Source organism: Gymnoscopelus braueri, assembly GCF_963280865.1.
Source record: "Gymnoscopelus braueri genome assembly, chromosome: 6".
In the NCBI taxonomy this organism is placed as follows: domain Eukaryota; kingdom Metazoa; phylum Chordata; class Actinopteri; order Myctophiformes; family Myctophidae; genus Gymnoscopelus; species Gymnoscopelus braueri.
In genome coordinates this window covers 16,133,229-16,158,778 of record NC_137607.1, presented here as the reverse complement: position 1 = coordinate 16,158,778, position 25,550 = coordinate 16,133,229, and the positions used below count along the sequence as shown (strand labels likewise).

At 41.6% G+C, this 25,550-nt stretch overlaps 1 protein-coding gene across 2 annotated transcripts in view; it reads left to right on the top strand.

Moving 5' to 3' along the window:
• The first annotated feature begins 2,559 nt into the window (after positions 1–2,559).
• LOC308087598 (formin-binding protein 1-like) overlaps positions 2,560–25,550 on the top strand; it is a 65,300-nt gene continuing 42,309 nt past the window's right edge. For both annotated transcript variants that reach the window (XM_080431565.1, XM_080431564.1), the window contains exon 1: positions 2,560–2,696. In XM_080431565.1, coding sequence (XP_080287691.1) covers positions 2,670–2,696 — 27 coding nt within the window. In that variant the 5' untranslated portion in view covers positions 2,560–2,669. The remainder of the gene's footprint in view (positions 2,697–25,550) is intronic.

Below are 25,550 nucleotides of genomic sequence, written 5' to 3'. Positions count from 1 at the left end.
TATCAGTGTTGCCAGGTTTTGCGAGAGAAACAAGCATCCACGTCTATGAAAGCAAGCCCAAAAAAAGAAGCAACTATGGTGCGACTATGGCACTTTGAACATTGGCTATTTGAAAATATATTTTAGATCTGCTATTTATTTATTTTTTAACTTTAAGTCATTTTAAAAATGTTGAATATTTTGTGTGTGTGTGTGTGTGTGTGTGTGTGTGTGTGTGTGTGTGTGTGTGTGTGTGTGTGTGTGTGTGTGTGTGTGTGTGTGTGTGTGTGTGTGTGTGTGTGTGTGTGTGTGTGTGTGTCCAGACTAGTGCCCACCCTGCCCAGCTCAACAGGGTATCCCTGTTCCAGCTCCTCTTATTCAGGTTGAAATAAAAGAGACATTAACCAGACATTTTATACCACTCATGGAGAAAGTCTGTTATTCTTTTTGCGTTTGGTGTTAATATCAGACCAGGGTGAAAGTTCTTACGATGAGTGATGACAATAATGCTAGTGAAATACAGGGAACTACCAATATTTACAAGCAACTTTACAGAAAAACAAGCCCAAAGTCACTTATAATACGCGGACATGGCAACACTGCTACATATTCAATAGGTGTCACACCGAATACTGCCGGTACGGAAACAACGGTGGGCGTAGAAGTTCCATCCACCACAGAACTGTAGAGAGAGGTTTTCGCCACTAGAGGGGGGTGTTCACTAATTAACGGGTCCGTCTTCTTTTCGGGAGTTGGTCGAGTTGACGGTTCAAGGGAAAATATCAATTTGCCAAGAAAAGGGATTATTTCAAACGATTAAAATTGTTCTGATTTGAAAGAATCAGAGGCAACCTTATCCATTCTGCAGAAACAAATTATCCAGTTATGTATCTCTACAAACACCTTTTCGAGAGACACTTGTGCCAGACTTAAATTAGGCTATAGATATTTTATGTTCTAATGTAAAAGTCACAAGTATATATTTTAACATTTCATTGAAAATACTTTCATATCGGAGTTGTCCCAGAAAGTGCAATTTATCATATTAATTTAGATAACAATTTCGTTTCCCTCCTTTTGATTTGGGGGGCCTTTAAGAGTTTCAGCCTCAGGGGTCAACAATAACACAATAGCCTTAGAACACAGTCAAATATTCAGTGTTAATTTATCCAGATTTCGGGGGACTTTAAGAGCTTCAGGGTTCATTTTCTGACCTTTGTTAACCTACAATAAAATCCAGGGGCCCTGGATGCTGTTCCAGGGGCCCTGGGTGATATGGCTGCATCTGGGAGGGGTTGAGAGGTGTGTGTTTGTGTGTATGTACTTACATCTCTGAGGCAGGGAGGAGGGAGCTGAGGTGTGTGTATTTGTCACAGTACGATTGGAAACCCAGTCAGATTGTATAAGGTGCACTCGGTTTCACGACGGAGGCGCGCCGCCTGAAGGTGACTTGAGCCACGAGAGGCACCGCCGTGCGAGCTTAGGTGAGCAAGTCGCCATGCCGAGCGTTGCGAAGTCACCTTCAGTCGACTCAGCGCCGTCCGAGTTGTGTATCGATAGGGACAGAATCTTAAATCATCGCCCCCCCCCCTAATCTCGGTACCTCCGGCTCCGAGACGTCATTTTTGTTTTTGACAGGGGGCCTTCCCCGCCGCGGGGGAGTGCGGGAGGTGAAGTCGAAGATACCAAGCACTCCTTTTTCAATCTTACTGGTTTTTCAATCATACTGTAACATACATCTCTGGTTGAAGGCAGGGAGGAGAGAGCTGAGAGGTTTGATTTGCATATACATGTACATCTCTGGGAGGGAGATGAGAGGTACTGAGGTACTAGTTTATGTACATCTCTGACCACTGACCAGGGCCACCCCGCCCAAGTCCCAACTCAACTGTAAACATTACGTTTATCTTCCCGGCGATTGGTTCGGGGCCCCCTCCTTTCAAGACAATAATAATAATTATTATTATTATCCTTATTATTATTACTACTTATCCATACCCGGGCCGGGATGTAGTAGAGGTAAAGAGGTAGGGGTGCAACAGTTAATCGGAAAATATTTTCATTATAGGCGTGGCGGAAAGCTTAAACACATTTTTAAAAGAATAATGAATTAGATCATTGAAAAAATAATTAAAATAGCCACAAACTCACGTGACAGATTGTGACCTTGTAGATCTGCTATTTTAACTTTTTTTGCACAATACTTGTGCGATGAAGTAGTAGGCTATAAAATAAGCCTAATGCTTAAATGGTTCATCATTCTTAAACTTTTTTTTTTTTTTTTTTTACAAAATAATAAAATAAAAAAACAAAAAAAAGCTTCACGGTTATTCGATTAATCGAAAAAGTCATCCCTAATCGCCAAGAAAATAAATAACCAATGTATTGCAGCCCTAAGGAGCGCCTGGGCCCCATTAATTAGACTTTCCGACTTTTTGTCAATGGCCCCCAAAAACTTGGGCCGGGGGCCCCGAGGGCACGGGGTCTCTGACTGGGAGGCCAGGAGGAGGAGGAGGAGGAGGAGGAGAGCGGAGCTTGTGGCCAAGGAAGTGACACACACACACACACACACACACACACACACTGGACTGGGAGAAGCCAAGCCAAAGCCAAGCGGCAGCCGAGGCGAGTTTGAGCGGGGAGTACGGCGTCAAATCTGGGGAGAACTTATCTTCTAAGTGGAAGCCGCGATGGGGCAATGGGGAACAGAGCTCTGGGTATGTATTATTAACACTGTATTAACCTGTGTGTGTGTGTGTGTGTGTGTGTGTGACTAAACTGCTGCGTTGTGTTCTGTGTTGACGTTCATGTTTGTTGTTCAGGCTTTTTTTTTTTGCAGACTTGGGATCCAGGGGAAGGAACTGGAAGGTGCTGTGTTACCTTTAGCTTTGTGTGGAGCGGCGGGGCTAACGTTAGCCAGCTAGCCCACTGACTACTTTGGCGCATGTTTGTTATATTTATGCACATGGTCACGTATTTCCCCTCTGAAATTACACTTTACTGTTGAAAATACGGGTTTTTTCTCCCCCCACGGCCGTGGGACGAAGTCTTAAAACGAAGCCAACGCACCGTGGGGACCATGGTGGTGACAGCGAATACCAAAAGACTCGCCCCGAAACACAGTCGCCCCCCGCGGCAAAACCGGCGACCGTAGCTATCCTTATTTTTAAACGTAACATCAGTAAAACTATGCCTAACTCCTAAACTTATTCCTTAACTTAATTAAACTATGCCTAACCCTAACCTCATTCCTAAACGTAACCTCAGTAAAACTATGGAAATGTATTCCTAAACGTAACCTCAGTAAACTATGCCTAAACCTAACCCTATTCCTTAATTTAACCTCACTAAACTATGCCTAAACCTGACCTTATTCCTAAACGTAACCTTAGTAAAACTATGTCTAAACGTAACCTTAGTCCTTAACGTAACCTCACTAAACTATGTCTAAACCTAACCTTATTCCTAAACATAACCTCAGTAACTATGCCTAAACCTAACCCTATACCTTAATTTAACCTCACTAAACTATGTCTAAACCTAACCTTATTCCTAAACGTAACCTCAGTAACTATGCCTAAACCTAACCCTATACCTTAATTTAACCTCACTAAACTATGTCTAAACCTAACCTTATTCCTAAACGTAACCTCAGTAACTATGCCTAAACCTAACCCTATTCCTTAATTTAACCTCACTAAACTATGCCTAAACCTAACCTTATTCCTAAACGTAACCTTAGTAAAACTATGTCTAAACCTAACCTTATTCCTAAACTTAACCTCAGTAAAACTATGCTTAAACCTAACCTTATTCCTAACCTTAACCTGAGTAAACTATGCCTAAACCTAACCTTATTCCTAAACCTAACCTCAGTAAAACAAATACAAGAACCGCTGGTGGCGAGCGGTCGGCGAAAAGAAAAATGGGGGTGACTGTGTTTTGGGGCGAGTCTTCCGGTTACCGGCTGAACAATAGACAAACGTCCTGCACACTGAAATGTCAAGTCAAGTGTGGCGAATCTTTTTGGCTTCTTTCTCAGGTTAGCTTATTGTTGTCTTTAGATAAAAAAGGCGTTGCAGTGATTTTGTTGGCTGATAGAGAGAGCAGCAGCATGTGTGTATTTATGGAGTATTATGTCCTAAGGCGGATTGGTGGATGTCACACCCTGTTTCAGCGATGGGGACTCAGGACAAGACAGACAGAAAGAATACCGTTAACGTGTGCAGATTGGAGAGAGAGAGAGAGAGAGAGAGAGACCCCCCAGTCCTTTAACCACTTAAACCCCTTAAATGGTTGAGTGGAGTCCCTCAGGGCTCAAATTCAGTATAGTAGCTAGTATATTTAGTTTTCTGTTATTGTACGGATGCATGGGGTTTAAGTGGTTATAACATCCACAATGGAAAATGCATCGGTATATTCTTTATGGATTTATTGACTGTGTGTGTGTGTGTGTGTGTGTGTGTGTGTGTGTGTGTGTGTGTGTGTGTGTGTGTGTGTGTGTGTGTGTGTGTGTGTGTGTGTTGTGGTCTGGTCTTGTCCCATGTTTTTTCCCCCCCCTACAACTTAAAATGTTAAAGCAGGGAATGGGTGGAATGGATGATATTCAAACTGTGAAGCAGCCGAATCATCCGACCCCTCATAATGCATATCCTATACCCCCACACACCCCCCACCCCTTTATAAGCAGATTACTGATCATTGATCAGATGGTGTTTTCTCACTCGACTAGACCAGAGTCACAGTCTCTGCTCTTGGTCAGATTCAGTAGATCTCAGGCTGTGTGTCAGTGTCTCACTTTTCATCCCGACTTACATCAGCCGGCTCCTTATTGGGTTGACATCATGTTTAAAAGAAAAATCGAAATATGTGCTAGTAGGTGACGTTGCCATTCTGGATATTTGTGAATGGACTAGTAGAATTGTATTTCACTTTAAAGGACAGTGTAGTAAGTATGACAGCCTGTGTGCTGCTGGGGTGTTGGCTATCAAAAGCTGTGGTCAGCTGTGGCAACCAGGCAGCACTCTCCTAAATCTGAGGTGTGTGTGTGTGTGTGCGCGAGTGTGTAGCGTGTGTGAAGCGTATGTGTGAGAGAGAGAGACAACTCTTCCATGTGCAATGGGAGCAGTGGTGTAAAGTACTGTAACTAAGTACAAGTACTTAAGTACAATTTTGAGGTATTTTTACTTTACTGGAGTATTTCCAATTTTCAGTACTTTTACTTGTAGTCCACTACATCTCAAAGGCAAATATTGTACTTTTACTCCACTACAATTATTAGAACATATTTTATACATAGGCTATTTGAAAATAGCCGATCTACAAGCGTTGTGAACTTGTAGATCTGCTATTTTCAAACATTTTAGTACTTTTACTTTTGGTACTTTTAAGTACATTTTGATACCAATACTTTTGTACTTTTACTCAAGTGAATTTTGAATTCCGGACTTTTACTTGTAAAATATATTTTTCCACCACTGAATGGGAGCTTACTTCATTTTCGTGTCCTTGGTTGTGGAATATGAGGATAGAGTAGTTATTAGTTGTTAGGCTGAGACAGACTGAGAGGGTACCAGAGGAATGAGGCCAGAAGATTAGCTTTCAACTTCCTTTCCCTCATATTGTAGCGAAGCTTGTGAGTTCATTCAGTTCATTTTATCTGAAAGTAATTGGATTTACTTTTTAACTTTTCCTGGACCCCAGGCTTCAGAAAGAATATCTTAGCAGTTAGGCTAATAGTATCTTCAGACATACAGTAAATGTAAAAATATTGGGTTCGGTTGGATGATACAGTATCATGTAGCACATTTATAACACTTTACTAGAATACTTTATATAGAGAAAAGTGCTCAAATTAGAGCTCTACTACTTTGAAGATGTCTATATTTGTTCTCATACCTAAAACAGGATTACTGTCCAACAGTGCCCCTAGGCTTCAATGAAAAAAGCTAAACCATAAACAAAAATAAACCAAAGGCAAAGTGAAGAAACTTTTTCCACACAAGACGTTACTCTAAATGTATCCCATGATGACATGATAGTTGGCATCAGTGGTGGAAATCACCATCATCTCACATACAACTCTTATCATCCATCTTAAAAGTCATTTGCAGGTTGTTCAGTGTCAGAATTTACTAATGATTGTCAATCCTATCTATAATTTACCCATTAAAACCTGAAGCCGATTCAAAAAATGTCTTCTAAATCCTAACCTATGTTTCTATGTCAGTGGTTCTCAATCTTTTTCATGTCAAGGACCCCCAAAATTATATGTATTTGGCCGCGGACCCCCATCTCAAAATATGTTTTTCCAGGGACCCCCCAGAAGCAAAGATTTGAGTTACAAATGTTCACTTAAAATATATATATTCAAAGATTTGCAAAATTTCTCAAAAATAGCGTATCTACAAGCTCATAGCGCGGCACTCGGTGCCGCTCTATGAGCTTGTATATGTGCTATTTTTGAATAGCCAAAGAAATCTTAAAATGACACAGATGCGTCCCCGGTCTTAATGGGTTAAGATTACAGACTGCTATATCATTCAGTCTAATACGAATATTATTTCCATAATTACATAATTTGCACGATAAAACGGATTCCAGTACTGAAACAGAGTTCTGACAATGGGTAGACTTCATAAACCCCAATAATCTGATTTGAATCTGACGCAAATGCTGTTGTTATGTAAACACTTTTATCTGTTCGTCCTAATCAGATTAAACTAATGATTGGTTAAATCATAGCCCGGTCAACACACCTAGATTCATGTTCTAGCCTTTAAGCTGTGTAAAAACATTGATCTGATTTCTCTCTCAGCTTGTTAAATGTGTGCATACTGTATGTCAAAAAAAGTTGAGATAGACCTGTTATTGGGGTATATGGCTTCATTTTGAACCCAAGTACACTGAAGATAATTGTGTCGTGTGCAACGGTGCACGTGGACATCAGCACTGAATTGGAGATTTATTTCAGGGACTCGGAAAGTGTTTTTTTTTGTTGTAAATGATTCACACTTGTGGAATATGATTATAAAATATGCCCCAGCCCATATCTTTGGAGCACCACTTCACACGTTTACAAAAGACATTGTCAATAGATGGGTATTATGTTTTAATGTAATTTCAAAACAATTTTAAGATGTTGGAATGGAATAAAATCACAGGAATTGGCACATGGGTGAATTTTAGTTTTACAGTGGATTCTCTTACCTTTGGTAGCATGGCCTACAACCTGCTAGTGTGTTTGTTCTGCTTAGTGTCGGAAGTACTGTAGCGTCTTAGTGTGTGCCAGGCATGTTGCCAATGAGGAACATCCTATTACTGGGCTGGCTTCCTGCCGCCTAACACACACACACACACCACACAGACACATGCACGCACGCATGCACAGAGGGAGGGTGTCTGCCTGAATGAAAGCTGTGTGTGCTGTGTGCTGCCACTGAGATGCTGCCATGCTGTGACCTGGTCTGTCTGTCTGCTTGAGGTGAGTTGTGGGCCATTGAAGTGAAGTATGGCTGTCTGACTGTCTGTCTGACTGAAAGACAAGAGACAGACAGGGGGTCCACTCTACCGACTGACTGGTCAAACTGAAAGACGAGGAGAGAGTATGAGCAGAGAGTCCAAAACTCAAACGTTTGATTTGCCACAGTCGCTGTTTCAGTCTCTCATTAACTACTTAAGCCCTATTTTATGCTTTGTTATACGATGTCATCGCACAGCGAAAATAGCCGATCTGCTTGAAGACCTTGTAAATTCCTTTAAAAAATTTGAAAAACTGATAGTGGTTGAAATGCACTAAGTAAATAAGACTAGTAAGTTAAGTTATCTTTTAGTTCTAGAAAATGGCAGGGCAAGCTTTTGTATAGCATAACAAAGGCAATTCTAAGTGCTTTACATAAGGCATAAAACTGCATTTAAAGTCCCATATTGGCCATATATTGTACATAAACACACTGTAGACCATTTTAACATTAATGGCATAATGTGTAGACTTATTGTTTGTTTACATTTCTCCAGAGTTATTAAAGCGTTACCAGATGCTACGAAATGTTAGTCAAACATAACTGCAGTCAATAAATCATGGCATTTTGTTATTACATCTTTTCTCCAGGGGTCTGTTTTCAGTTAGACAAAAACTTACTACACAGTTATATTTAGTGTGTTGGATTACATATCTCGAGCAAGTTTCAAAACTCTGCATGTTGATTTTCATACCGAATGGCTTCCTTGAAAATCAAACAAACCCAACTATGCCTTGGAAAACGGTCGGCGGTAATGTCAGTGTACCGTGAGTCAGTCAATGAGATAAACATGCCAGACAGGCAGTAGAGAAGGTTTCTGTGTGGTTAGTAGGGCAAGAGCTTAGTTTCTTAACAGGTTGAAGAGGGTGTGTGAAGTCACATGCAATGTAAGGGCATGGTTGCCCTTACATGCATTGGCATGCTGTTAACCCATTAATTCAGGGAAAGCTTCTCTCTCATTTTAGATTTCTTTAGCTATTCACAAATAGCAGATCTACAAGCTCATAGCGCGGCAATGAGCTTGTACATCTGCTATTTTTGAATAGTTAAAAAAATTGTGAAAGTATAAAATAATACATTATTATAGCTCAAATCTAAAATGTGTGTGTGTGTGTGTGTGTGTGTGTGTGTGTGTGTGTGTGTGTGTGTGTGTGTGTGTGTGTGTGTGTGTGTGTGTGTGTGTGTGTGTGTGTGTGTGTGTGTGTGTGTGTGTGTGTGTGTGTGTGTGTGTGTGTGTGTGTGTGTGTGTGTGTGTGTGTGTGTGTGTGTGTGTTTCTTGTATGATTGCAAGTGTGCCACTGCAAAGAATATGTTAAACAGTGAAATAAAGATGGAGTCTGATGGAGCAAGGGCATGTGTGTGCGCTAGCGTGTCTATGTGTGAGGGTGGATGTCTTTCTTAATTAAGGATGTTGTGTTAACAAAATGCCTTGTGGGCACATGGAGGGAGAGAGAGAAGGGGGAGGGGGGGGTGTAGATTGAGAAAGAACACAGGGAAGGAGAGACGATAAATAATGGAGAGACAGAAAAGTGCTGAAACAAGAGTGAAGGACAGAGGAACAGGTGTCTGTAACTCTGTATTGATGAATGGAGAAAGTGAATTCTGAAAGAGAACAGGCTTGTTCTTGTGGAATCATAAATGGGCATTCAAATAGTAAAAATCACCTGACCACATGTTTTGCATTGCAAAAGCACAATTTACTGTTAGGCATTCAGTATTTCTTAGAGATCTTCACACATTGCATGCTGAGTGAGCATGAAACCAAACAGACATAATAGCAGCTTGCATTGGATGGATTGCATGTGCTTGCAACATCAAGTTCTATTCAGCCTCCTTAACCTTGTTTCTGGTCGCTCACCCCCCCCCCCCCCCCCAATCCCACCCTTTTCTTTCTCCCTTGTCCGTTTCTCCCTCCTCCTCCTCCCACCCCCTGAAAACACAGCTGCCTGTCTTTTCCTGTTGACTCCTCTTCTAGAATGTGTTCCCCTCTTCTCCTCCTCCTCTTCTTCTACCCCTCATCTCCCTCTTTCCCTCTCTTCCTCTCCCTCGCATCCCCTTGTCCTCCCCTGGTTGCAGTCAAAGCTGGGTCAAACGACCCCGGCCAGCTGTTTGGCCATCATCGAATGTCCAATACTTACATTCTAAGAAACAGACGCAATCCCCCAAATACTCCAGCAGTTCAAGTCCTAACGGCGAGGCCAAAGTGTAGCTGATATATAGAGTTTGTAAATTACAAATTGTAATGAATTGCAACAAAATGCACATGGATGGATATTAACATTAATTTGTGTAATCCCCTGAGTCTCATCCATTGTCAGTGGATCAAAACCTTGGCTATTAAAAAATAAAATAAAATAGCAGATGTACGAGCTTGCGGTGCTTGTACATCTGCTATTTTTGAACATTTTTGAAAAATCTTGAAAGTGTGAAAACTGCCGATTTTAGAAGGCCTTTGTAGAATCGGCCTCGGGTCTTTAAGGGGTTAAGTAGGGCTGAGCGATATGACTTTTAATCAATGTCACGATTACCGACCAGGCGACCACCGTATGTGAACTTTTATTTTATTGAAAATGTTTTTTTTTTTCTCCCATGGATTTAATGATGACTTCACCATGATGTCAGACGTTCGAAAATTCATTTGGCAACCTCAGTAGATGCTTTGAATGTCAAGAAATGACATTCGGTTCAGCCTTAATTGCTGAGTATGAGTAACAAGCTTTCTTTCCAGGAAGTACAGATTGAATCACAGACCTTTTTCTCAGCACAAACAGCCACTCTAGACACACAAGACTCATTTACTGCAGGTATATCCACTGTTATCTGTCTGTCTCTCTTTTTGTCTGTAGTCTACTAGGCAGTCAGACTGTCTTCATGTCTGCCATCTGTTTATCAGTCCGTTTTTGTTTTATTAGACAGTGTATAAAAATGCAGGCTTTGGGGTGCATTGGAAAGTTGGAAGATGGCGTGATTTCCTTTTTTTTCTGCTGAATTTTCCCTGGATTTCCAAACCAGTCATTATGCTAAAACCTCTGCTGGATGGTGATCCTCGTGCATACTGTAGTGGTGTAACATGCTTACACACAATAACCTCACCATCTCCCTGGCAATACGTCGGTAACCATACAAATAGGGCCTGTAGGTAAAGATGATGATATCCTTTTTTTTGGATGGCATAATCTCTTTGCAGCACAGTATGCTCAAGGGGTTAAACATAGCCGTGATCAAGCTACACCAGGTACAAGCTGATGAGTATCTTTTCATCTTGTGGACTTGCAGCGAAAGCTAACCTACACACCTGCATTAACCCATTGAATCCGGGAACGCATCTGTGTCATTTTTAGATTTCTTTGGGCTATTCAAAATGAGCAGATCTACAAGCTCATAGCGCGGCACCGAGTGCCGCGCTACGAGCTTGTAGATCTGCTAATTTTGAAAAACCGTGAAACTTTGTGCAAATCTTTGAATATATATATATATTCTTTTTTTAAAGCGATTTCTTTTTACTCAAATCTTTGCTTCTTGGGGGTCCACAAAATGTTCACGATAAAAAAACAGATCTACAAGCTTATAGCGCGGCACTCGGTGCCACGCTGTGAGCTTGTAGATCTGCTATTTTTGAATAGCCAAAGAAATCTAAAATGACACAGATGCCTTCCGGGTCTTAATGGATTCAAACTGTGATACCGGTTGAGAATAGGTAAATGGCATTGCCCCCCCCCTTCCAGATTATTTTGGATTGTTGTGTTTTTTTTTGGTTAATTTTATATGCCTTTTATTTGTCTACTATAGGTTCTGTGCTGTACCAAAATTGCCTCTCGGAGGACTTTAAAGTTTTAAAGAACACACAGCAACTGAAACTATTAGATAAATTCACCGTCTCACTTCAGAAACCTTGACCCTGTCCCTGAAGAACACAGGTTGTACGTCGTCCAGTATGTGTATCATATTGTAAATGCGGAGGTGTGGGGGACATCAGCTGATGTCCTTGTGTTTCTGAGTGTGTACTAAACACATCAGCTGCCTGACGAACCTGCTGAGCTCCGCTGTTTTGATGGCTATCTGCTGCGTAGGCAGACCATACAAAATTACAGATTGACAGACCAGTGTAAAATGACCAACAGGGACCGACACTCGTATAAACACTCGTATAAATTGGCGTCAGAACTGGCTGACTGACACATGATCGATTGACTGGCTCACTTAGTGACTACAAAGGGCCTGATACGTGGACACAGTAAAAGGGTAAAAAAATCTGCTTAGTCATTCAGTCAAATTCTCATAGAAATCCAGTAAAAACCAACCAGGCAGTTACTTTGTGCTGCTTTCATGATTTAGCTACATTCTGGGTTACGTTCCAGCATTGTGTGAGCGAGGGTCACTGCGGCTGTGTGTGTACACTTCCCCTAGCTACCATTGTACCATAGATCTATGTTCTTGTGTGTGTGTGTGTGTGTGTGTGTGTGTGTGTGTCTGTCACTGCAACCACATGAGCCTTAACCCATTAAGACCTGGAACGCATCTGTCATTTTTTGATTTGAGCTAAAAAAGCATTATTTTACACTTTGGCTATTCAAAAATATCAGATCTACAAGCTCATAGCGCGGCACCGAGTGCCGCGCTACGAGCTTGTAGATCTGATATTTTTGAAAAATCGTGAAAATGTGTGAAAATCTTTGAATATATATATTCTTTTAAAGCAAACACTTTAACTAAAATCTTTACTTTTGGGGGTCCCTGGAACCAAATATTTTGAGATGGGGGTCCGCGGCCAAATACATATCATTGTGGGGGTCCTTGATATGAAAGAATTTGAGGACCACTGACATAGAAACATAAGTTTTTCAGAAAACCGTTTAGGATTTAGAAGACATTTTGCAGAATCGGAACCTCAGGCCTCAATGGGTTAATAATGATATGCGTGGTGTGCGGTGGATGCACGTTATTGTAACGTGTGTGCCAGCGCACGATCCATGGGCGATGGTGACTGTATGTTTCATTTTGACGGTCACCTCTTGTCCTAGATATTAGATGGTTAATAATTGCACCCCTTTTTGTTTCATCGCTCTCGCTCTAGCATGGGTCTCCGTGCAGAGCGAGGGCTCCTTATCCTCCTCATTATTACTTCCATGAGAAAACAAGTTGATGCCTGTACGACGTTTACCCATCAGCAATGTCAGCACAGACAGCAGTGTCTCATCATCGTTGGGTATTTTTGGTTGTGGTGGTGGTTGGCTCCAGGCCTGGCACACACACACACACACACACACACACACACACACACACACACACACACACACACACACACACACACACACACACACACACACACACACAAGGCAAGGGTGTCATGTGTCATCAGAAAAAAACAGGCAGAGGGCAGAAATCCGCTGAAAATGACTAATTTACTAGTTGCGGTTAATAGTTGTCAAATTGTCATTAAAGGGATAGTTCACCCGATTAGACACCCGATTACACATGACACATGACTTGAATTCATGGCGATTTTTTTGTTTTTTTCCTAAGCCCATAATTTGATGATAATAATAAAGATGCTTATGTATCCGGTAGGAGACACAAAGGAGACTCTTTGTGTCTCCTACCGGAGAGATCAAATTATTGGCTTAGGAATGCGACAAAAAGAAAAACATGAATTCAATGCTTCATGCCATGGGGTGTGTGTAATTGATAGGAAATAAGTAATTATTGGGGTGAACTACTCCTTTAAACTACACTTCATTAGAAATCAACAACAACTAAAACGACAGCATTGCAACAAAACACTTTTCATTGAATGTACAGCATGTTTGTCTAATAATTTTTGGCGAGCTGCCAATGAAGCCATGTAGGGGAAACTGTATACCTCGAGGACTTTCCTTCATACACCATAAATAGACATTATGTGACATAGTTCACATAGTTTATACTGTATACAAAAAGAAGTAGGACATTTCCTCCTCCCCCTCGCCTCTGCCCTCCCTCCCTTCCTCCCCTCCCACTCTTTTCCCCTCTCACTCCCTCTCCCCGTTTTTTTCTTCTCCTCCTGTCCTACCTTGCTCGCTCCCTCCTCCCTCCCTTCTCTCTTCCATCACCCCCCCCCCCCCCCCCCAACATACATTCTGTTTACATGGGAGAGAACAATGTCGTTTCTAACAGCCACAGCTTTCCCAGGCTATTTATCCCACTCAATCCGGGAACTCATTTGTGTCATTTTTTAGATTTCTTTGGGCTATTCAAAAATAGCAGATATACAAGCTCATAGCGCGGCACTGACAACTATTGTTGCTATATCAGTGGTTCTCAAACTTTTTCATGTCAAGGACCACCCAAAATTATATGTATTCGGCCGCGGACCCCCATCTCAAAATATTTAGTTCCAGGGACTCCCCCCTAGAAGCAAAGATTTGAGTTAAAACGGTTTGCTTAAAAAATATATATTCAAAGATTTGCAAAGATTTTTAAGATTTAAAAAAAAATAGCAGATCTACAAGCTCATAGCGCGGCCGCGCTATGAGCTTGTAGATCTGCTATTTTTTAATAGCCCAAAGAAATCTAAAAATGACACTAGATGCGTCCCCGGATTGAATGGGTTATTTTGACTGCTCCTGTTTCAGACCCCTATGAAATGCTCTGTGTGTGTGTGTGTGTGTGTGTGTGTGTGTGTGTGTGTGTGTGTGTGTGTGTGTGTCTGTGCACATTTGCCGTGCTGCATATCAATACATTCTCCGGAGCTGTTTGGGGATGGAGGGTTTTGTGGGTTACCCAGGTAACAAGGTCACTATGCTGCCTGTCCCCTGCAGTACTAGGGGCTACACTAGTTTGCCAAGATACCCCAGTAGTTAGTTACCCCCCCAGACCATAATATACTGTATGTCAGGTGGTACTTTACGATGGAAGTCAACACTGACTGAGATCCAATGTTTTGGGGCAAAACGCTGCTGCATTCTAACCCATTAAGACCGTGAACGCATCTGTGTCATTTTAAGATTTCTTTGGGCTATAGAAAAATAGCAGATCTACAAGCTCATAGCGCGGCACTCGGTGCCGCGCTATGAGCTTGTAGATCTGCTATTTATTTGATAAATCATGAACATTTGTGCAAATCTTTGAATATATATATTTTTTTTTAAGCGAACATTTGTAACTCAAGTCTTTGCTTCTGGGGGTCCCTGGAACGAAACATTTTGAGATGGGGGGGTCCGCGCCCTAATACATATCTAAAAATGTTTTCTAAATCCTAACAGCATGTTGCTATATCAGTGGTGCTCCAACTTTTCCATGTCGAGGACCACCCAAAATTATATGTATTTGGCCGCGGACCCCCATCTCAAAATGTGTTGTTCCAGGGACCCCGAGAAGCACAGATCGGAGTATATATATATTTATATATTTTTCCACGATAAAAAAATAAATAGCAGATCTATAAGCTCATAGCATGCTATGAGCTTATAGATCTGCTATTTTTGAATAGCCAAATACATCTAAAAATGATACAGATGCGTTCCCGGTCTTAATGGAATAAGCAAACTTCAGTTATCTATACAAAATAGTGGAACTTGGCTAAGATCCTTCAAAGACGGCATCGTTGTGTGAGAACAAGTATTGCTTGATTGAGATTCCATACAGTTTACTTACAGTAGCTTTGGACTGCAAACCGGTGTGTCCAGAATGTTCTTTCGAGATAAGATAAACCTTTTATTGATCCCTGGAGGGAGATAGCCCTGTGACCCCCACCTTTAGCTCATAATGTAGCCCATTCTTGTAAAGAAGTTAAAGTTTACTACGACGCTAGACCAGTTTAAGTTTATTAAGATTCATGAGATGAAAACCTTAAAGGGATAGTTCACCCCAAAAAATGCTTTTCATCTATCGATTAGTCACGCCTTGAATTCATGGATATGTTTTTGTCGCATCCCTAAGCCAATAATTTGATGACCAGCGGTTCCGGTAGGCGACACAAAGGAGACTCTTTGTGTCGCCTACTGGAATCGCTGCCGGACCGGTCATCAAATTATTTCAATAATTAATAATTAAGTCTGTGTGACTAATCGATAGGAAAAAAATCTGTTTGGGGGTGAACTATCCCTTTAAGATGTATAAACAACTTAGAGAACCAGTATAGTGTTTGTCCCATATTTTAAGAAGCATTGGCACCAGTAGAAGTTGTAATATTAGTGCTACTGGTGCTATACTTTCAAATCCTCAGTAATCTTCTATCAATTTGTAACTTTTAAGAGTGTACAAAAATGAACCTGTTAAGCACTGAGTATTTTAACTGTGTAGTGACAGAAGTCGTAGCATTATGCACAGATTTTAGCCTGGTATATAATCAGCCATGAGGTGATATGGGGTTAATGGTTAATCTACATGACTTGCATACACATTACACATTACACACACACAACGTATAAGTAAGCCATGGTGACCATCTTACACTGTTCTGTCTCTTCAAACACGCAATTCAACTTGAAAATACTGTATATAGCACCGATTAAGTTTTTACTCTATTCCTTGGTTACGGGAATGTGGGTGCATTTAGAAACTGTTTCTAATGCACTGTTTGAATAAAATAAAACACTCAATTAACCCATTCAATCCGGGAACGCATCTACAAATGTCTTCTAAATCCTAACAGTTTTCTGAAAACCGTATGTTGCTATAATATCAGTGGGTTCTCAAACTTTTTCATGTCAAGGACCACCCAAAATCATATGTATTTTGGCCGTGGACCCCCCATCTCAAAATATGTTGTTCCAGGGAGTGGGACCCCCAGAATCAAAGATTTGAGTAAAAAATATATATTTATCCAAAGAATTGCGCACATTTTCATGATTTTTCAAAAATAGCAGATCTACAAGCTCATAGCGCGGCACTCGGTGCCGCGCCATGAGCTTGTAGATCTGCTATTTTTAAAGTATGAAATAATGGCTATGGCTAAAATCTAAAATGACACAGATGAAGCCCTTTTCAAGAATCATTGTGTGTGTGTGTGTGTGTGTGTGTGTGTGTGTGTGTGGGGTGTTGCGTTTTTGTCTGTAATACTCTGTGCCGGTGTTTGCTTTAGCTCGGAAAAGAGGTTCGACCTCAGCAGGTTGGCTAGATCTACACTACAGTAGCTGTCTTTCTGTCTATAGGAGTCATGTGATTTGAGGGGTCAAAGTCTCATGACTGATTTAGATCAGTTCTCAGTCACTCACTGCAGGGGGAAAGAGGGGGGGGGTGTCCCACAGAACATAAAGACATATTTATACTGTTGTAGGGAATTATGTTAAGGGATATTTCCGGACGTTTTTTCCCACTAAATGCTGGGAGATTCCATCCAGCTATAAAAGAGATTCTATAAAGGGGGAATTCCACTGAAAATAAGGAAATATTTTCATAATTAAAGTTATTCTAATTCCACAGGAAATATTAAATATTTAAAGGAAATTAGTAATTGTTGTAATGAAGAGAATTCGCAAATATACAGTATATATATTTAACCCTTTAAGACCTGGAACGTATCCTGTTCTGTGTCATTTTAGATTTCTTTGGCTATTCAAAAATAGCAGATATACGAGCTGCTATTTTTGAAAAATCGTGAAAATGTGTGCAAATCTTTGAATATATATCTTTTAAACTAAGCGAACGATCATTTTCGGGGTCCTTGACATGAAGAGGTTTGAGCACCACTGATATAGAAACAAAGGTTTTTTTCAGAATACTGTTGGGATTTAGAAGACATTTTGTAGAATCAGCTTCAGGTCTTAATGGGTTAAACCACTTTATAAATAATTAATAACGTAAGGAAAATCCCATTCCTCTATAAAGGGATATTCCACAGAATTATTATTATACTGTGTGTACTAGCCTACCACAATCACCTGCTGGTATTGGGCTGAAGACTCAGCTACACACAAACTACGTTATAGCTATAAGGCCACATTCTAAATTCTGACTCTGATTCATGGAACCTTATTGAGCTGGTGACACATTGGGGATATTGAGGCATTTAGCTATGCTAAAAATGTGTGTCTACGTCACGTGCTTGTTCAACATGAGAGAGCAGGATGTAATGATGACTGTAGTAGACCTGTTCGACAGTACAACAAGCTGTGTCACTAGAACACACACACACACACACACACACACACACACACACACACACACACACACACACACACACACACACACACACACACACACACACACACACACACACACACACACACACACACACACACACACACACACACACACACACACACCCCCACACACCACACTCGCTCATGCAATACTACTCATACTCTCCCTCATTCAGGAAATGGTGTGGCAAATAGTGGATAACCACTGAAACTGATTGTGCTAATGTGTGTGTGTGTGTGTGTGTGTGGCTATGAAGCAAACCATTGCCTCGCCCCAGGATCACACACACACAATACTGGTTCCCTCTTCCTGTGTGTGTGTGTGTGTGTGTGTGTGTGACTGTGTGTGTGCGTGCATGCTTGCCTTGGTGTGTTACGTGGGTGTGACTGACTGTGAAGACTTGCCTTCCAGCTGTTTATGCATGGATCAGACAGTGTTGGCATAAGATGAGATTTGACAAGACTAGCCAGACGTAAATAGAACACGCTCAGTATATCAGCTTTTTCACTAGCATGATTCAAGCTGGTCTGCACCATGTAGTATGTTGGTGTGCTTTGTGTGACCTTGTGTGAACCTCAAGTCATGAATTAATCTCACCTTTGAGAGACAGAGACACACAATTGGTCACTCGGTCATAGACAAGACTGGCCGAGCCCAAAGACAACCCTTCTGGTCCTACCAGTCTTGTGGAGATCTAATCTTGGTCAATACAGCGTCTGTTGTCAAAGAAGTCAAAGGGAAAGGATGAACCGTAAAATGTTGAGTGTTAATTCAACCACTTATGCCCTACTTTATACTTTGTCATACGACTGTGTCGCAAGGCGAAAATAGGCGATCTATAAGCTCACAGCGTGTCTCATCGTGATGTGTTGTGAGCTTTTAGATCTGCTTGTTTTTGGAAACCTTTTGATAATTCTTGCCTATAATGACGTGCCCAAAGTAGGCCAGGTTTAACCCATTAAGACCTGAGGCCGATTAAAAAAATGTTTTCTAAATCCAAACAGTTTTTTGAAAAAGTTATTAAAAGTTATTTTTTTCACGATTTTTTCAAAAATAGCAGATATACAAGCTCATAGCGCGGCACTCGGTGCCGCGCTATGAGCTTGTAGATCTGCTATTTTTGAATAGCCAAAGGAATCTAAAAATGACACACGGATGCGTTCCCGGTCTTGGGTTAAAGTGGCAAATTCTGAGAATACTAGAACCAAATGTTTTGGTTCTTCCTCCAGATAGATTTTGGAGAGGATCGTGTGTGCAAGTGGAAATTGTGGCCTATAATGCTGGCACTAGAGGAAACTGGATGGGATATTATTGGGTAACCAAAAAATCAGTAGGGCTCATCCTCTGGGGAGCATGAAGATAAATGCACAGTGAATTCCGTGGCAATCTAAGGCAGTATTTTTCATTAAATTGTATGCAAGTGAAATACATGTTGACCTCGTGTTTGCGCTAGAAGAAAGGCCATGGGGGTCACCATCACCAAACAGTAGGGGCCATTGTCTTGGGTTCATGAAACGGCGCAGAATGTCATGGCAGCAGTTTTTGAGAAATGTTCCGACCGACAGACTGACATGGTTATCCTCATAGCCACGCTGCTAATGGAGCAAAGAAATATATACACACACACACACACACACACGCACGCACGCACGCGCGCGCGCGCGCGCGCACACACACACTAGTGCTGCACGATTCTTGCTCAAATGTGAATCCCGATTTTCCTCCATAAGAATTGAGATCACGATTCTCACACGATTCTCACACAATTCTCTTGTAAATATAAAAATATTAAGCAAAAATATATATATTTTTTTAATTGAAAAAAAAATCGTCATAATTTAAAATCGAGATCGCATAGGTGTCTGAATCGAGATCACGATCTTTTATCGATTAATCGTGCAGCACTAACACACACACTCACACTCTCACACTCTCACACACAGACACACAGACACACGCACACACACACAAAAAATCAGCACATTTTCTTAACCGGTTACCGTTAGGCCTTACCGATTCATTAATCATTAACCGTCAAGGAAATGTGTTCCCAAAAAAAAAGCGATATTTACCAATAAAAAATATATAAATACACGGGATAAATCCATCGCTGATTGCCAATTGCAGTGTATGTGCAAAACACGGAACTGAGTTGCAGTTGGCTGCGTGGTTGTGAACACATGCAGACACTTTTTTTTAATGTTTGGTTGTGCTCGGGTGTTGCGCTCTGAAAATAGCCGATCTACAAGCTCACAACGCGTCTCAGCGTCGATGCGGTGGAGACTCCACCGCATCATTTAGTTAAGCTGCCAGGTTGTTTGCTGTGTGTCTGTCGGACATACTCTGTGTCAATAAGACGGCTGATTTCACATTACACTCCTCATACTCTTAATTTTGTGTTTACTAGTGTTAGTATAGTGGAAGTCACGTGTGGTTACGGGTGTAGACTTTTTTTTACGGTTTGCCATTAGCCGTTAGTGTTAACCGGCTGCCAATTTCTTAACGGTTAACTGGTAACGGTTACTGGTTGGCCATCCCTAGATGGTACTGTAGTAATAGTAGACAAAACAAAAATCCAATGCTCTCATCATATCTTAAAAAAAGCCTTTATTAATGGCCTGCCTGGATTATGAACCAAACCAAAGTTTGAAGCAAATTGACAAGCACAGTAATGCTTTGTTCAGTTTGGCATTATGTCTTCGCACAGGCTACCATGGACAATAATATGACAACCTTCTGCCCTGACCCAAGAAGACTTGAGTAAAAAAAAGCTCAAAGCTGGATGTACAGTAATGATGGCTGACTTTTAGAGAGGTAGAAAAGAAAGTGCCCCAGCTGGTCATTTTTTTGTTGGCTGTTGATCTTTTGGGAGACGGAGAAGTATTTGGGTTGATTTGCTGCACTCGGCAGCTGGGCTACTTTGACGGCAGAGAGACTGTTTATAAAAGCGGTTTAGTTGAACCAAACATGATGGCCACTTGGCCAGTCAACTTGACCAGGGCTAGCACACACACTAAGGGGCAGTAGCTTTCCTGGAAAGCGTGGACGTTTCAACGGAAATAGATCAAAGATCTTCCTGCCTCCTTCCTGTCTCTCCAGAGATAAAAGGTTTGGGCGGGTTGCTATATGTCAGTGGATCTCAACCTTTTCAGGCCGTGACACCCCCCAAATAATCATATTTGAACTGGGGGACCACCCTGATAAGCACTTGGAATGTAGGAGTTGAGGCATCACATTTTCGTCATCCACAGATAAATATTGTGAAAATAGCCGATCTACAAGCTCACAACGCCTCGCAACGCGAGGCGTTGTGAGCTTGTAGATCTGCTGTTTTCACAATTTGTTTTATTGATTACTTTCGTCACAATAATGGTCTTTTTCCTTTCTTTCATTTTGAGGTATTAAAAAGGTCTTAAAAAAAGTCCTTAAATTGTCACTCCACTGTCACCTGGGGACCCCCTCAAAATCACGTGGGGACCCCCCTGGGGGTCCCGGCACACAGGTTGAGAACCACTGCTATATGTAAAAGATGTCCTCCATAGCTTCATCACAGCAAAGATGGCTAACATACTGAAGATCAGCTGGTATAGAATTATGCAATCATTCGCAAATACCTCATGACGCAATTTAGCATCTCTCTCTCTCTCTCTCTCTCTCTCTCTCTCTCTCTCTCTCTCTGTCTCTCTGTCTCTCTCTATCTCTCTCTTGTCTAACCAGTCAGTCAGGGTGAGTGTATGTGAGGCAGCCGGGGGAACAAGACAATAGAGGAGATCAGGTTGCTATGAAACCTGACCAGCTAACCCCAGAGAGAGAGGTGTGCCCAGGTGTGTGTGTGTATTTTCCACTGTATATCCAGGAAGAGGTTTACACAGGCATCGACTGGTTTTACAGTACCAAGAGAGGCAGTGGCAAACTCGGTGGGAAATCTGTGTCGATCGCAAAACCAAAACATAAGAGACCAAAAACCAAAACATATTTGTCTATTTACCGTTTCCCATTGTGTTTTCCATGGATTCAGGGCCTCATCTGGGCTGGATAGGAAGACGGGTTGGGGATTGGAAATGCTGTATTTCACCTGGCACCTGATGCAGCACTTAACGTCTGAAGTCGAACCCCCGCTATTAGTGTTAGCCTATCCATATATATAGCCTTGTGGAGAAAGTAATTTGATATTGTGCTTCACTGAAAGTCAATACTAATAACCACGGTGCGACATGCCAGATCTAAGCTACTTGACTTATCTGCCTATTTCACACATTATTAAAGGGCATTGATATCCCAAGTGGAGATAAATTGGATTATATCTGAGCCATTTGTCCCCAATGATCCCATAGTAATGGTCCATGGCTGAATTCTCTACTGTTCTCCCTCGCCATTATTAACCCATTCAATCTCTGTGATTTTTAGATTTCTTTGGGCTATTCAAAAATAGCAGATATACAAGCTCATAGCACGGCACCGAGTGCGGCGCTACGAGCTTGTAGATCTGCTAGTTTTGAAAAATCCTGAAAATGTGTGCAAATCTTTGAATATGTATTTCTTAAAGCGAACATTTGGATTCTTCAAATGTCTTCTAAATCCTAACAGTTAAACAAACAAAAAACGTACGTTGCTATATCAGTGGTTCTCAAACCTTTTTCATGTCAAGGACCCCCAAAATTATATCTATTTGGCCGCGGACCCCCATCTCAAAATATGTTGTTCCAGGGACCCCCCAGAAACAAAGATTTGAGTTAAAAATGTTTGCTTAAAAATATTTTTTCAAAGATTTGCACAAATGTTCACGATTTTTCAAAAATAGCAGATGGCTATGAGCTTGTATATCTGTTATTTTTGAATAGCGACAAGTATGAAATAATGGTTGAAGTGGTTACACAGATGCGTTCCCGGTCTTAATGGGTTAAACAGTTTGGGCCTACAGTTTGTATAGTCATTTCCTGTTGTGTGCTGCACATATGTATCTGCGTACAGTACGGTATGTGTGTGCATGTCCGCATATGTTTGTGTGCGTGTTGCCGCGTCCACGGGCCGCATTAACAGTGTGTTTATTGTGGTAACAGAGGTCAGATGATTAAGTCTGTGTCATCCATGATGTTTATCTCCAGCACATGACGCACACATGTTCTTCTCCCCCTCTCTCTCTACTCCGTCTCCATCTCTTTCTCTATCTGCGTCTTCTTCCTCTCAAACTGTATCGATACAGTTCTTTGCTGTTGAATTGGTTCCATTGTTTTCTAGGTCAATAGTAAGCTGTGCCATCTTTGTGCCGTTGTTGGCTAATAACTGGCTGACTGGTTAAAGTTTAACCGGGCAGTCACTCGGTTTGTGAATGACATCATGTTAAGAGAACTTGGTCGGTTACTAAAACATTGTTTAACCTGCGTGCCGATGGCCTGGCGGTTAAGGCACATGCCACATGTAGGCTCTAATGCAGCCTGACAGTGAGTCGTGCATTGGTTTTGACCTTTGCTGCGTGTCACTCCCTGTGTCTCTCTCTCCTGTTACCGGTCTTTCTCAACTATGCTATCCAAAATGAAGGCAGAAAACCCCCAAAATATCTTTAAAAATAGAATAAAAATGGTTAAACCATCAGTGAAATTAGTCACAGCGCACATCCCTAGTTTACAGCTGATTCACTTCACGGTTGCGCTGATTGGTCAGCTGCTGTATTATCCCTAGGGAAGATAAAGGCAGCTCTCCACCGCACCGATTTTAGTCCCGGCTCGACGGTGGGAGGCGTTGGAAAGCGTCTGCTGCCGACATCTTGATGTCGGATAGCTTCGTTCTGTCGCGTCCGGACCTCTATCGACCCGACGATGAGAAACCTAGTATTTTCAGTCTTTTGGCCGACTGGTAGAGCCAGTAAAGAGTAAAGGTTTGGTCCGAGCTGGCTTCGGTGTTGCCAGATTCTGTGAGTGAAACAAGCGACCAGGTCTACGAAAACAAGCCCAAAAGAAGCGACCAGTTTCACCACTTGTGCCCTGTTATATCAGCTATTTTAAAAATAAATCTTGAAAGCAAGCCCTAATAAAACAAGCCCAAACAAAAGCAACCAGCAACTATGAATATTTACAAGCGACTTTACAGGAAAACAAGCCCAAAGTCGCTTATAAAAAGCCGACCTGGCAACACTGGCAGGCCAGCCTGCCAGCTCTAACGCATTAGCACAACAATGTGTACCGACAATGTGTGCCGACTGCTTGTGCTGAACTAAATGCCAAATCTTGCCAACAGACTACCAGTCTGTTGCAGTCTGAAGTAGTCTGTTTGGTGGAGAGTTGCCTTAAGGCTCAGAACACTGGAAGCATCACCTCAGCGTCGCGGGTACATTGCTGCAACGTGTCTGGCTGTGTCCACACAATCAGCGTTTCTGGTGCGGTATAGTTCAGAGAAAATAAAGCAACAATATGAATGAATAGTTGTAAAAATAAAAAAAAAAGCATATTTGTGTGGGCCTTGAGGTGAAGAACTGTCGACCATAAGATCTCATTAGACGATTGGGACCTTACGGTATGTACTTAGATGAATGGTTTGTTCAACTAGAAACCTGGTCAGTTTGTAAATCGGCTATTTTCGGTGCGCGACACTGGCGTGCGACTAAGTATAAAATCACCCTTTAAAGTAACCTTGTGTTATTTTAAAGCGGCCTCACTGTGACTCACACAGTGGTCATTCTCTGATTCATTCAGTCCATTCATTTTGGTCTATGATTTGAATCAGACCGTCCCTTTTAATTGCTTTCGTGTGTGTTTTTAGCACTGCTGCCATAGAATAGCTTCTTTTAAAGGGGTTCACGCAAACGTTTCTATGCCAAGGATGAGGATCCCAAAATATCCCGTCATATTTTATTTATTTATTTCTTACCTTTTAATTTGGTCCCAGACTTAACCCATTCAATTCAGGAATGCATCTGTGTTATTTTTTGATTTTTAGCTATAACCATTATTTTACACTTTGGCTATTCAAAAATAGCAGATCTACAAGCTCGTAGAGCTTGTAGATCTGCTATTTTTCAAAAAATCCTGAATATGTGTGCAAATCTACGAATGTATATTTTTTTAAAGGGTACCTTTTTTACTTGAATCTTTGCTTCTGGGGGTCCCTGGAACAAAATATTTTGAGATGGGGGGGGGGGGTCCGCAGCCAAATACATATCATTTCGGGGGTTCTTCACATGGAAAAGTTTGATAACCAGTAACCACTGATATTATTGCAACAGAAGACTTCAGAAGCGTTTCAGAAAACATTTTTTAGAATCGGTCTCTCAGGTCTTAATGGGTTAAATATCTATTGCAAAATGTGAAAAAAAAACAAAACTCTTGAGCCAAAGCCCCTCACTTTGAAAACGTGTGCAGTAAGTAGTTGGTTGTATTATCTCTACTGACTGAGTACAGATAAAAATAGAGTCCTCCAGTGGTTTACTGGAGATGAAAGCCCACTGCTTCCTTCCTCCTCTCTGTGAGTGTGTGCCCCAGCCTCTCACATTACACCCTCACATTCACATAGCAGGCCCCCAGGTTGCCATTGCTGCCAGGGGCTACTGTGTCAGTACAGTATATCCCCCAACCACCAGGTCTGGGTTTTCTGGGTATTTTTGGGGGCTTTTCTGCCTTTTATTGGATAGTACAGTGATAGGAAACAGGGAGAGAGACGGGGAGTAACACGCAGAAAAGGCTGTCGAGGTTGGGGAATCAAACCCACGACTCGCTGTCAGGCTGCATTAGAGCCTATAATGTGGTATGTGCCTTAACCACTAGGCCACTGGCACGGGGGGTGCCAGTGTTGTTAACTCCCACCCCAATTTGTGGATATTGCTCAGGTATGGTATACATTCAATATACACAGCAGAATCCTTTCCATAAGACCCCACACACAACTTGATGAAATGCAAGAAAAGAAACAACGTTGTTTTACGTCATAATGAAAAAA